The sequence below is a fragment of the Thermobia domestica genome, chromosome 7 (assembly GCF_964235325.1).
Source record: "Thermobia domestica chromosome 7, izTheDome1.hap1.1, whole genome shotgun sequence".
NCBI classification, from domain to species: domain Eukaryota; kingdom Metazoa; phylum Arthropoda; class Insecta; order Zygentoma; family Lepismatidae; genus Thermobia; species Thermobia domestica.
In genome coordinates, this window is record NC_137460.1 from 144,384,004 (window position 1) to 144,399,065 (window position 15,062).

At 37.1% G+C, this 15,062-nt stretch overlaps 1 protein-coding gene across 3 annotated transcripts in view; it reads left to right on the forward strand.

Annotated features, from left to right (window-relative positions):
- Positions 1 to 312: 312 nt before the first annotated feature.
- Positions 313 to 15,062, forward strand: part of LOC145690445 (uncharacterized) — a 56,081-nt gene continuing 41,331 nt past the window's right edge. The window contains exon 1 of one of the 3 annotated variants that reach the window (XM_081765335.1): positions 313 to 875. In XM_081765335.1, coding sequence (XP_081621461.1) covers positions 369 to 875 — 507 coding nt within the window. In that variant the 5' untranslated portion in view covers positions 313 to 368. Of the gene's footprint in view, positions 876 to 997; positions 1,446 to 15,062 lie in introns of those variants that run through there. The other 2 variants (XM_081765338.1, XM_081765337.1) reach the window with 2 other exon arrangements.

Sequence of the window (15,062 nt, forward strand, 5' to 3'; positions counted from 1 at the left end):
TTAATTACGCAGAGACTCACAGACTTCCACCGAATACATCCATCTATTTAGCAGAAAGCTGGGCAATTCGCACGGCATTGAAAGTCGCCCTACAACGACAACTACCAATCGTGGGGATTTGTAGTGATAGCCTTAGTGCGTTACAAGGAATTTGTAGAACCCCATGGACATCCGCTAATACATGGTTACAAATCAATATTCGCCAACAGCTTCGAATATTACATAACAATCATCAAGTGGTTACTTTAATTCATACACCCTCAAACTGCGACATCCCCGGGAACGAAGTTAGCGATATCCTGAGCAGATATGCAACACAACATGGCACACCGATTGATCTCCGGCTTCCAGCATCTTCTTTCGCCGAGATGCTGCTCCAGAAACGACAAACCGAATGGCGAACATACCAACAACAACAACGATCAGGACCAGGGATTTATTATTGGCAACTAGAACCGATTCCCACCACGAAAAAATGGGAGGCCCCTCACAATTGGACAAGAAAACATCATTGTTTATATTCTCGCCTGCGTCTTAATACTGCTCAGACTCCCATCCAGCAATATAAACAACAGCAGCGCCCCTCACGTTTGTGTTATTGTGGCATAAATGAGGGTTCTATTGACCACCTGACCTTTCAGTGCTCTCTAACGCCTGGTTACCTTCCGATACTCAACACAGTCATTCATTCTGTTTATTTCACAAGCCCCGTAACAGTGTCTTTCTTACTAGCCAACAAAAACCGCCTTGTTCTGTATCATCTGCTTCAATATTACATAGTGAACAACTACGACTTGCAGTGGCGTAGGGAAGGGGGGGCCCGGAGGGGCCGGGCCCCCCCAAAGAGGTCCGACAATGTACTTTGGTACTTTGATGTTTGTAATATTTTATATATTTTTATGTTTATATATTTTCTTGTTTGTAATTTTTCTATATGTACCTATAACAGCACTTGCCCCCCCCCCCAAACACACATCCTGGCTACGCTACTGACGACTTGTAATGGTGTCAAAGTGATCAACAGTGCAGTGCTCATGTTATTCATCGCAGTTTGTAATATATAGTTTCTTCGACATAGTTAGTGTTCCACATGAAGTGATTGTTTCTATTGTGTTTGTTTATTTTGTTCCCAAATTGATCCTGGACCATTCATCTCTACAAGTATAGATACCCATTTAACCGTCTGTATTGCTCAGCGTACGAGTTCCTGGAGCATCAAAACATTGAGAGAGAGAGAGAGAGAGAGAGAGAGAGAGAGAGAGAGACGACGACGAAATATGTAATTTGAAAGAGGAAGAGTAAGTAGACTTCTCCCATCCTCTCACAAAAACAACAAAGTTGTGAATAGAGAGGAACTCCGAAAATTTTTGTGAAAGTGTAATGAAAGATTTTAACATCATTGTTTCAGAATGAGGAAGAAAAAAATAGCACAGGGAAGTTTTCAGGTATGTGTATATAGGCCCTATTTGTTTTATTTGCATTGAGAATATCGTGAGAGCTGTTTTATGACTGAATGATTCGTAAGATAATTTTAAAAGTCGATTACGAATAAAAGCTCAGGTAATAGTATACATGAGAACACCCTGTCTTCCGTGCGCGAGGATACTTCATATTATATATTTATACGTTACCAAATTAAATCACTGCGTTGTCTTCATTATATGTGCTTAACATTCTATTTTTACTTTCTAGAATAAATTTTGTTGATTTCGATTCGAAAAATGTTAAATATTTTTAAATTTATATCATGATGCAGACCAAAATCCTTGTTGCATATAATGTAATGCGCTATAGCATATAAAGTACAAGGGCAAATAGGTACGTTCTTTTTTATTTTCGTATCAGTGGATAAGTAAATGAAAGTGGGTTTGTTACCCCCTTTCTAAGTTCGTAGATACTCAATGAATAATCCCTAAAAGTATGAGCGTCCAGCTTCTTCTGGAACTCAGACGGTCTTACGTATACTATATCCAAAGCGCATTCGTGCAGAATATACATTTTTCCGTGCAGGTTCCAATACACCGTCATGTTAATAGGCAGCGGCGCAAATATGTATTCTATATTGGGGGGGGGGGGACGGTGACGGGTAAGAGTTTTACAACATATATAAAATATACAAGTTGGAAAACAATTCTAAGGAGGATCGAGGAGCAGAGTTGTCTTCAACATTTAGAGGCGGACAGATTTGAGGCTAATTCTGGGGGACATCAATTTAATGTTACTTTTCTTTGAGGCAATCAGACACAAATCGTCACATTTCTCCCTCAAAAATACATTTTAAATCGGCTTATTAAGGGGGACAGTCCCCCTAGTTTCAACGTTGAAGGAAAATGTCACCGTCATCCCCCCGGTATTTGCGCCAATGTTAAAAGGTAAGGTATTTCACTTTTTGTGCTGTAAATGAATCCCTAAGAAACTCAGCATCTTTATTTACTTAGCGCTTGTCCAAATAATTGTGGTGCAGTTTTACTATACAGATCCGCAGATTGCAAAATGTACGGAAAATTTTGGGGAAGTGTTTAATTTGCCCATTTTATGTCGAGAACAAGGGAAGGTTCTAGAACACAGGTCTCCCAATATAAGTTAGTAGCTAGGTTGGTCCCTTTCTGTACCAGTTTAATTGACATAGTAGTGCCGAGCGAGCGTTAGCGTGTGAAGGCGGGTTTGAGTCCCGCAGGGCACGTTGTTTTCTGTCTTCATTACAGCTGAGTGGGGAGGAGAACCTGAGTTTGGTCAATGTTCCGTTAAGGGGGTCCAGTATCTTTGATACCACTTATATTGATTTTCGTTTGATTACATAATATAACGTTATTAGGTTAGGTTAGGTTAGCTTAAGGGGGTCCAGTGTAGTTTTGGACCCCCTTAACGGAACATGGACCCCTGAGTTTTAGAACCTTGCCTGAGAACAGAACCCAACAACCACTGCGGGGCTTCCAACCCGTTCCTACTACTACTAGTGCTTATAGTATTGATCCGTATAGTAAAAGTGCACGATAGTTTCAACTTTTGTGATCTCTTACGAGTGTAATTAGGCGTCCAGTCGAATGTGCACTGATAGAGGCGGTTTTACTTCCGCATACGGTTCTACCAAATACAGAGTTTACAGATAGTGTATTTGTGTGATTATTCAGAAAAGTGAAAGGGATAACTTGTGTGTAGAAACAAGCGTGCAGGATTATTGTACGGATCCATAAATAAGTTCATTTCGCGTTAATTTTACAATGCCCCTCCAACTGGTATACTCACTCAGAAACGAAAAATTTCTCTGCATTAATTTTATGAAAATGGGTCCGTGCAGATCTACTATACTGATCCATACGCAAATGCATGAGAGACACTTCTTTCTCTCTGCATTTACTTTTTGTACCTTTAGGTACAGTGTTCGAAGTGGGAGAAAAGCAGTGGCAGTAAGTTTTATTAAGATTTTGGCTCGGCATTCCGGTTATCTAAATGTCGAAATTCAGTGAGAGTATGTTGGCTAAAAGATTATATTTCTATTTACATAATGACTGAAAACGAATCGAGAGTTTTCCTATAGTAACGCGGGGATGGGGGAACTTTGATCCCCTCGAACAACTTTAAAAAAAAAAGTAGCCCCTTATATCGTATTATACAGAATTATACACGAAAGTACTCAAAAAGCGAATGATGATATTTTACGTATCCTGCTGGAAAACTCCCGGTCCCCAGTCAACTATGAGGTATTCCAAACACCGGAAAGGCAGCCCCCACAGCAGGCAACCCATAAATATGTCCGTGCTCAAAACACGACATTTATATGCATTAAGGCCAGAAGATACACCCATATACATAACAAAACAACAATTCAATATGCACATATAAATATTACACTAGGTGAACTTATTTGAAGACCCCTCATTTTAAAAACAAAAGGTAGGAAAAAGGTAAAGAGATGTTGGTGTTGTCAAATTAGAAATTATTTCTACATAAGAAATAAAATAGTTTTACGTGCAAAGCTATTCGTTAATTACTATGTGTAAAAATAGATTCATTATAAATATTTAGCATCTACTTCCAGTGATGGTATGTTTTAATAATTGAAAAACAGAGGCTGTATGCTTTCAGCACAGAACAGAGGTGGTATGGCATACCGGCGCATACCATCTCACTTCGACCACTGTTTAGAAATCACGTTTGAGGTGTGTACTTGTATTCTTGCTGCAAATTCATTTTCAAAGGTCTTCTGTAGATCCGCCAACCAACCTGTGCTAGGTGACCACGGATAAGCAGGAATGCTATCTTAACAAAACATAGCCGAGCGAGTGACAGTGTGCGAGGAGGGTTACAAGCTTAGGAAGGCGAATTATTTGCTACCTTTATCACAATTTACACAAAAACAATGTGGCCACTAAAAGGTATGCATGTTACCTTCGCAAATCAGCCAAGCGAGCGAATGGTGTTAGAAGCCCGACAGGGCTAGTTTGTTTCCTACCATTATTTTAGTTTACAGTGATACTTATGTACTACATCAGTCATTGCCGGCATTACTGACAATTCCGGAATTGGGCACAATAATCTTCCAGTGTATACGTACTACATCACCAAGATTCAATGATTCCGTTTCTTAATTCTTCACTTTCGTACACTTTGATTCACTTTCAATCAGTTTCTGCTTGTTCATAACGGCTACCTGAATGTGAATGCTTGTGTAAAATGTTGCACCTCATTTTCATTTTTTTTTTCTTTCTTCTTTAAGGTACCGATCCGTGTCGAACGTGAAACCACGAACTACTTCGATTGCTTAAAAACTACTTTCAAACATTATTCGAGCAGACCGTTCGACCAAACCATTTCTTACATTTTCAGGTCAGCTTAGAGCTTTGCATTTCTTTTAGCAGAGCATGCACTAACTGAGGAGCTTCGTTACTGTTGGCAGATTGACTTCAAGAGGTTCAGTAAACAGTGTTGGTATCTGGCATAACAACTACAATGCCTAAACTACGAACCAACTTGTGCTATGTGGTCACTATAAAACACGAATGCTATCTAACCAAGTTAGAGCAGGAGGGCAACAGTGGTCCCGCGCGTAGCGGGGATTAGTAGTGGAAGAATGTACACATACAATACAATCACTCAAAATTTATTTCAATATGCTACGTTCTGACAGAAATCACTTATATTCACGCCAATTCCCTAACGAAAATTGTTTCACATCGTATTTTATCTATAAATTTTCTATTTGGTAGAACTGTCTGTTGGAGTGTACCCAATATTAGGTGTACTTTATCATAAACATTTCACAAATTACGCATTTATCTGTAGTTACCTTATGGGGGAATGCATGGATACCATTTTCGACTTTCGTATATTTCCACGTACACATCTCAGAGGTAAGTACACAACATATTTGCATTATTTACACACTGCTCTATTAAAATATTGTTAGAAATTTCTTCTGTAAATTTTAAAAACCTACGGATTCGTATAGTAAACCTGCACCAATGGGTAAAAACTTCCCCAACCTAAAGCTAACCGGTTCCTACCCTTACCCTACTTATCCCTTGTAACTTACCGGTAACGGTACATTGCTATTATTTTCTGTTGTTTGTAGATTTAATACTAAATTTGTAGATTTAATTACGTACACTGTAAAATTTTATAATATTCCAATGCTTACCAGAATTCGCGTTTGCGATGAATGTTATGAGTATTATCTTCTTAGTATTGGTGAGGCTTGGGATTAATGACGACAGTTGCTATTTAACTCTCATTGGCAAGTAGAGATGCAAGGGCTTGGAAAAAAAACGGCTGTTTTGAAGAAAAAATCTCGTTTTTTTCTGCTTTGCTTTTTTGCTTGGGAAATTTTGGGTTTTTTTCAAAATTCTGCTTTAAATTGATAAAGAAGACTTTGTTTTACTTCTCTATAACACAAAAAGTCATTTAATTAGTGGTTGATGCCGATAATAATATAAAACCTCGAAAATAGACCATGAATTTCGAAAAGATATTTCAAACAATTTTTCTTCAACTTATTTACGTTATGAATTCCAAAGGAATAACCAATGTATATAATAAGAATTTTTTAACCTCCTATATACAAAAGTAAGCAGGGTTGGCAAGAACCATGGTTGTTTTTGAAAATGTCAAAAACCCGTTTTTGGGGGGAAGTTTAAACCAGGTTTTTTTTACATAGATATTTTCCTTTATGTATTTATATTACATATTCACAGAAATAAGCTTGTTTCGCCTTGGTGTTGTTATGCAACAACGGGGTTATGCTGGAAGAAGTCCCATAAGCTTAAAGAAGTCCGGTCAGTAAATTTCTTAAATTGAGAAACTCCCGCCCTAGCCATCGGGAAAATCCCGTCATTACTTTAAATGTAAAACAATAACGGGAAAATCCTGTTTTGCTTTGCATGTAAAATTTAAAGGTCAACGTATCATAAGCAGTACGCTAAAACTGAGGTATTAAATTACAAATTTAGTATGTAGATATCATTGAAAGTCCAATCAAAGCTAATGTTGGAAGCTACGTAGGCAATCGATAAATTTTGTCAATTTCTATCAATATATTTAAGCAACCTTGGTTTCTTTATAAAACAGCAGGCATTCAGACATGCATAAATATACAATTTGGTTTCGTTTCGTATGTTTAGGCTTAACATCCTTACGTAATACCGAGGTTATCAAGAAGACTTTCGCTTAAAGTGACATCCGTACCGCTACTTAGTTTACGCATGAAAGAAGGGTTGTGGTTCGACCAAGAATTGAACATGGGACACCTTGATTAAAAGGTGAAAAGGAAATAAAACTAATGCAGATGGTTTGATATGTGGGAACGTCCCCATGAAGTTAACACGATTCGCATTTTTCGTTCTTTTTATTTTATTATTATTATTTTTTTCTTGTTTAAACCAGTTATTAAAAAAAAAAAGCTGGTATAAACCAGCCAACCATAAAAGTAAACACTTCTCTTAAAAAATACACAAAAAATGCAAAATTGTATGTAGTATTTTTCCTTCAAAATATTCCATACCCTCTTTTTGAAACAAATTAAATCATAAGAGAAATACTTAGATTTATATGAAACACTTAAAGGCTGCACATCTAGAGCTTTTGGTTCTGTATATTCTTGAAATTCTACAGTTAAGTTTTATATAACTACCATCACGGTTTACCCAATCCTCAAGTTTTCTGAATTTTTAACCAGAGGGATTAAACATATCATTACGGAACTCCACCCCCCCCTTCCAAAACAAGGACTATGGAATATATTTAAGCTAAATACAACTGCACAACATGGTCAGACGGAAAGTCCGGGATTCAACCCAGCATTCGACCATTCTGACAAAGTTTTTCTTCATTCCATTTGTGAATATGGAAATAGTGCGTGCAATGTGAGTTGGCGGACTTCCTTTCTTATTGTTTTTAAATCGTTATTATTACTAATTACCAGCAGTGACGGTTTTGCAAAGGTTAGGGAGGCGGTCTTTCGGACTGAAGCCTGTTCCCCAAAGTTACGGAATGTCTAACAAACGAAATATCTATATGTTATGCCTTTACTCATAAACTTTAAGCTCCCGTCAAATAAAAGTTACGAATGTTTACAACAAACTAAACATTAGTACCAACCCCCTCCCCCCCAAAAGAAATACTTTTCTGAATCCGCCACTGATTCTCAGTATAAAATGATCCTCAAGGTTATATCCGGAAGTTATTGCTAAATATATAAACAAAACGAAATATTAGTTATGCCTGTACTCATAAACTTCAAGCTCCTCCCAAATAAAAATTAAGGATTTTTTAAAAACGAAACAATCAGAGAACCCCCTCCCAAAGTACTTTTCTAAATCCGCTACTGATTGTTTGTATAAATTGGTATTCAGGGTTGTATCCGGAAAATTATTGCTAAATCATTGCACAGCTACAGTATAACAGAAATGTGGGAGTACGGTTTGACGGATATATTGAAAAACGTACGCTTTGACGGATATATAGAAAAACGCAAGTTTAACTTTTGCGCTAGAAGCTAGAGTACTAAGCTCTTAGAAATGAAATACGGATGACAAACTAAAATGATCTAGAGAAGAAGAAAATGTCGATAACTCAAAAGTTAAAATAAAGTTAAATAGCCTCTAAAATTACCCTCAAATACTACATTCTTCATGTTAGCTTTAGTTCGTAAAACATTTGCTTCATCCATCTTGATGGTGAATTTCAGAGCGAAATATGTCATTTAGGTCATGAAATTCTTATCTAACTATAGAATATACTATAAGAAAGCTATTTAGATAGAGAAATCATGAAAATGAAAAAAGCCAAAATTTCCAAAATTCTCGTTTTTTCCCAAAAAAGTCGGCTTTTTATGTGAAAAAAACCATCGATTCAAAAAAAGCCGGCTTTTTTGCATCTCTATTGGCAAGTAATACGTTATTCTTTTGTTTAGAAAGCTATCTTTGCTGTTGCCTGACCCAAATAAGTGAGTGAGATGAAATTATCCTGAACGTCTTTAGAACGGTAAAGTGTAACAGGAAAGGGATAGGATGTAAATTTAATAATAATATTAAGATATAGACGGATGCAATAACGAATAATTTGTAGGTGTTTCAAAATAATTACTATACATAGTTACCGTGTGCGAGTGTTATGTCATATATAGGAAGAAGAAAAGTTATAATCAACAAGCAACCTCCTCCTGGAAATTTAAAAATTAAGACATATATTGTTGCAATTTGGAGGTATCTTCAAGATTCATTTAACTTATTTCGGCTGTCACCGAGAAATTGTTGTGTCTTCTAGTCTACCAAATTGATGCAGACGAACACTGAGCAGTGGTAAGAGTCCAGACAGGAGAACACCCTCGCACCATCTGATTTTCACCTAGTAATGCGACCGTGTTGCTGCCAACGAGGAAGAAATATGCCAACGTGTTTCCTCTCGTTGATCTAGAGGAGAAAGAGTTTAGAAACTAGTACTAAAGTTTGTGATATTTCACCTAGTTTATAAGAAGGAGATCTGGTAATGGTTAGAACACATTCCCTCTCATTTTCGTTTAAAAATAAAGTTCATAAATACAGTTATTTAGACCCGTACTTGGTGCATAAAATATTACGCAATTGTGGTCAATAAAACTTTGCAGGGAGAGCAATTGGGAACTCAGAATTTTAAGAATTTAAAGAAATTCAATTGTTCAATGGACAAAAAACATCAGCTCTTAAATAGATATAATCTCCGAGAAAAAGGAATGCGCAACAGTATTTATATCCTCTAAAAGTGAGAACGGGAAATCAAAAGTAGTTGCAGACGAATATACTCAAATATAGCATGTCGTTTGTTATTGACGAGGATGTTGATGATGCTAAAATTATAGGCAAGGAGGAATATTATCCTTCCCCCAAAATACCATGTACTTTAAGTGAATTCGATTTAACTGCTAGTATAGATTCAGGCGCGGAATTAAATCTATTAAGCGAACGAACCTGGTTTAAGATTCAACGGAAGATTCCAACTGCTAAGCTACGAAACGTAGAAACTATAAATTTGGGAACATTTGCCGGTAATGAAAATTTTAATGTGAAAGGAATGCAACTGTTAACTTTTTTATTCAAGAACGTCTTCGAAGTACCAGTATTTGTAGTGAAGAATATGCATCCAGATCTGTTACTAGGAAGCCCTTTCATGCGTAAATTCGATGGGATGACTGATGGTGGAAAACAGGATCTACACTTAACAGATGAAAATGGAGATATGATTACTGTTTATCTTATAGAACCTACATCAGTACATTTTTCTTTTATTCGTGACGCAAATTAAGGTCCTGTTGATAAGTTCCTACATGAAGTTAAGGAAGTTATCCGTGTACCGGAACCAAGTATATCTGAGGAACAGATCGAAGAGCTTGTGCAACAACGTGATGATTTGCCAGAAGATATCAAGGATAAACTATGTGATGTCCTTATGAAATATCGACCAAGATTTACAGAATATCCTAGACCCATCCACACTAAGCCATATAAGATAGAACTTACGGATCATGAGCCAATTGTGGAAAAGTTGTATGGCATACCTCAATCTATGCGGGATGAGTTTGAAAAAGAGTTAATGAAATGGGTTGAGTATGGTATTGTCGAAGAAAGGTCTTCACCTTACCGTAATCCCATCCATTGTGTCCGCAAGCCATCAGGAGAAGTACAACCAGTATTAGATCTAAGAGGGTTAGATGCCAAAGTCATCTCGCCTAAAGTTCAGCTAGAACCTATAGCAGATCTGCTATCTCGATTAACTGGTGCACGTGCCTTCTCTTCTTTTGATTGTACGTCTGGTTATTAAGAAATACGTTTGCATCCTTCGTCGAGGTTGTGTACGAGTTTTGTGTATGTAGGAAGGCAATATTGTATGCCTTCTTACGGGTTGTGAATAAGTTATGAATAAGCAGTGAGAGTTTCCTCTGTTTTATTACTGTATTTTAGTGTTTGTATATTGAAGACTGGTCTTAGTTTTGCTTTCTTTTTATGTATTATCAACTACCTCCTTGTTGTTTTGTATTGTCCTGTGAAAGAAAGTGAATACCAAGCATTTAAAAAAAAAAAAGAATTAAAAACTTACCGTTTTTGTAGCTAGTATCGAATTCGTCCACTAGCAAATTGAAGAGAATGATACAAGTCTTAGTAACAGTTTTTGTGTGATCATTAAGGTGTTCCATGATCCTTATTTTGTAAGTAGCGTAGTCATTATTTCTCAGATATGATTCTTTAGTCACTTGCAAAAGTTAAAATTTATTATATTTACAGTTTGTGAACAATTCCTTTTTCTATATCACTAAAGTTAATATTTCTTTATTATTTGCTTCAGCAACAGATGCTGTCAAATTATGTAAAGAACACTGGCCAGATCAAAACTGCAATTGATCGTAGACTTTGACACCTGTCTGGAAATCTAGAATATGAACCTATGAAGAATGTGTACATTGTGACAGTAAAACACCATTTAAAATTTAATTTTGGTTAAAGATTTTACGCCATATATAATCAAGGTTTCTCCTGTCTAAATTGAGTTTCGAATTTTTGATCCTGATTTAAAAAAAAAAAAAAAGAAGACTCGAAAGTTTTCTTTTATGTGGTATCGGAATAGGAATGTAGAATTTCCACTCTTTCAATGTTGTGCCCATGTTCTTGTAGGTGTCTTGAGATGAGCTGGAAGATGTGTGGGGGGGGGGGGGGGAAGAAGGGTACCACCTCTTGCGTCTTTAATGTGTTCTTTAACCTATTAGCTATGCTTCTTTCGTTATTCCTATGTAGGATTCAATACAAGTGCCTGACGCAGGGTAATATCCGGTGAAGACAATTTTACTTTACTGTAATTATTGTAAGCTGAAGAGGAATTTTCAGAGCTGGTTCCAGTGTTTACCGAAAAATTAATCCCGAAAGTTTGTAACTTTATCAAGCTGGATCGCTAGTCACCTTTAGGGTAAAACTTTCTCACTAGATGGCAGAGCTCATTGCGATACATGCGATGTTGCCACATGAGTTACGGATAGAAAAGTGTTTAGACACGGCCGCATTTTATACATGAGTTACAACAAAGAGAAATGAGAGCTTTTATTGCATTTTACTCAATACTGCCTGCTTTAAAATATGAATTAATTATATTCTTTGATCAAAAGTGATTTTTAACTTATGAAACGTTATGTGTATCTCTCAAACTAGATGTCTTTACGGTGCAGATTAAGAATGCCTATACTAATACAAAAACATCACATAAATTTCATCTTTTGGACAAAACATACTCTCAGTACGCTCAAAAATGGTGTTTTATAAGCCTAGTTGTAATCCTTGGTGTAAAAGTTATCTCTACTTTAGAGATTTAATATATCATGGCTAAAATCCCCTTCTTTTTTGGTCAAAGAGCAGCTCAATTTGCATTTAGGGGGAAATCATATCATTTCTATGGTAATAGTTTCTTAGAAAACGGTAGTTAACGGTACATTTATTTATAATTAGATGCCTCTACGGTGCAGATTAAGGATACGTGTACAAATACAAAATCATTACCTAGGACAAAACATATTCTTAGTAGGTTCAAAAATGTTATTTTATAGGCGAAGTTGTAATCCTTGGAGCAGCTTTACTTTAGGGGCTTAAATATCATAGCTAACATTCCAGCGTTTTTTGGGCAAAATTCGACTCAAACTGCACTTAGGGGTAACGAAAACTACTTGCATGGTAAAATTTTCTTTGCAAATTACAAAGATATACGTTTATCTATAACTAGATGTCTCAAAGGTGCAAATTAAGAATAAGTATCCAAATACAAAACCATTAAACAAATCCGATCTTTTCAACAAAACAGACTTAGTTCCTTCAAGCGTGGTATTTTGTCAGTTGTATTCCCGTGCAAGTATTTTGTAAGTTGTGTTCCCCAGTGCATATATTTTGTAAGTTGAATGTCTTAGTATAACTTTATTTTAGGTGGCATAATCGTCAGGCCCGTATCCAGGGGAGTGTAGGCGCCCCCCCCTAAAATTTTCACCGTAGGCTTGCAAATGAACTATAATATTGTTGGATCGCCCCCCCCCCCCCCTACAATTTTGGAGTGGCTACCGGGATGATAATTATTATGGCTAAAATTCCTGCGTTTTCTGGACCAAACATGGCTACGTTAAATGAAAACTATCACCAACTTTTACTAGGTTGCTTACTTACATACAGATTTGTTCCACAATCCAGGTGGAATGAGGAAACTGAGATAGGGCTTTATGCAGAGTCGTTTTGACGTATGATTAGCGTCATACTAAAGGCCTGACTACTGCAGGAAACATATGTTAGTCGAACTCTTTAGTAATCAGGCGTCAGAATGACTCTGCTTTAGTTCTCGCAGCGAGTAAAACTACGCGATTAGCACGGGTGTTAGGGTGCCGAAGGCGCTATTTCAAATTTTCTAGTTTAATATTCCACGATTATAGTCTGAATCTAAAAGGAGCAGTGATGATGATTATCGAAATGGTGGACTGAAGAAAGTGGGAAAAAAATCGAGAAAATCCACGCACACTATTGGTCCTATAGAAAGTCTTCCTGGCGAAAAGTGGGATCGAACCAGCGATCTCGTGCGCCAGAGGTGATCTACCTACCAAGCTATTTACAACTAATTTTATTAAAATCTACTAGTATGTTTAACCCACTTCATTTCTGCATGTGTTTTGCAAGTATTTGTTTTGAACCTTGATTGCTGTACTTCATATATCACACGATCTTCAACAATAATAAGCTCAAGTATGAATTCTCTGATTCTTGTTTATAGTGGCATATATTCAAAAACAATTTCATGCTATCTTTTAGTACTGGTTCATACTTGATACTATGCACACCTGAAGATAATAGCAGTTCCGAATAAGAACACTTTTATCCAGAAACACCCGCAGGATTTTCCCAAGGCCGGGGAAGGGGCAAAAGCCCGACATACGTTGATGCGCATAACGCATGATGCAAAACACTTATTATTCAGGCATATTGCATATCTTTGTGGACTACATTAAATAGGTCTATATTAAATATTCTAGTAGGTGTAACCAAATATAATGTTCCTTCATATGTGTTTCTGGGTAAAAGCGTTTTGAAACAACCAAACACCTTTCGAAAATGCAGGGTAAAGCGATTGTCCCCTTGCCTTCGCTGCGGACGCTCATAGCCTGATCGTTGACAGAGCATACGGGTCTATTGTTTTACTCAATGGTGTCACTCACCTAGTTCGACCGAACCGGTTATTAGAATTTCTCAGGTTCTTCGAACCGGTTGTTAAAATTGTATCTCCACTTCCATATGCTGTACTTACGGAAACAACAATTTTTTAGTGTTACGAGGTGTCAACAAACTTTTAAAACTTAAAAAAAGGAAAATTTTGAGTGAGCATGGAACAAATGAATTTCATTTTTCTACATAATCCACTCTACGCTCAATATAAGTTTCCCATTACTTCCAAAGTGTCCCAATGCCTCTAAAGATTTTTTTTTTTTTTTTTTGATTGGATACGCATTCAGTCATACACCATTTGTTGCACCTCTTCATCAAATTGCAACTTCTGTATCTTTAGTGCCTTTCACCACTGAGGCGAGATTCGGTACGAAAGGAGGATGAAATGAAGATTTTCAATGATCGCAGCCATTGCACAGGCAGTAGTATGAGGCCGAGTATTGTTATGTTATAGAGGAAATTTGTTTTCAGAAGTCCGTATTACTTCGTATAGTAAGTTTAGGACTTTTTTGGAGATCGGAATACAAGATATTATTGACTATGCGTTCCCTATGCTGTAACGCTCCAAAATGTCACCCTTTTGGTCCCAGAAAAAAGTACTAACTTCCATGTAGATGGTTGTGTCCGATAATGGATACTGCCATTGCATGCTCGCTTTCTTACTTCCGGAATGTAGGAGTGCACCCGTGTTTCATACCCAGTAACGAATCTCTTCTGAAAGTCACTCACTACCTTCTCGTTTACGGCGTACCAAAATCTCGTGACACATTAACACATCGCTGCTTCAGTTCGTCTATCAATTGGCGTGATACCATCCTGGCACACACATTCCGAAATCTGAGTACAGCGTGGATAATATTACAGAGTGAACAGTGACTTATGCCAATGATTGTAGCTACTTCATCCAGTCATTCTGCATTGCTCCTTATCACACTTCCAATTTACATAGAGCGGTAAGCGATAACAAGAAATTATTTGTTGATATAGATTCAGCGTCCCAAGCATGGGTTCCATCTCCGCTCCTTATTCTTATGTTGAAACCGCAAGCGGTAAACGTATCACTTACAAATCGGAATTCACGGACAATATTCGTCAGAATATTGGATCAATAAGAGCTAGACATAGATCACTCACTTCTGGTGGGTCAGGTTTTTGGCTGGATCCCAGCTCGCGCCAAGTGAGCTTTGTGGTGAACAAACCATGAGTGGAGTTTCTTCCGGGTCCCTCCCTTTCTTTCATTCAACCATTCATTCGTTGTCATCATCACCTTCCATCTTTCCTTCGAAGCACAATGATAGGACGTTACAGAAAAAAACATTCATGTCTCTCGGTTATGCCATATAGGTTAAACGAGAC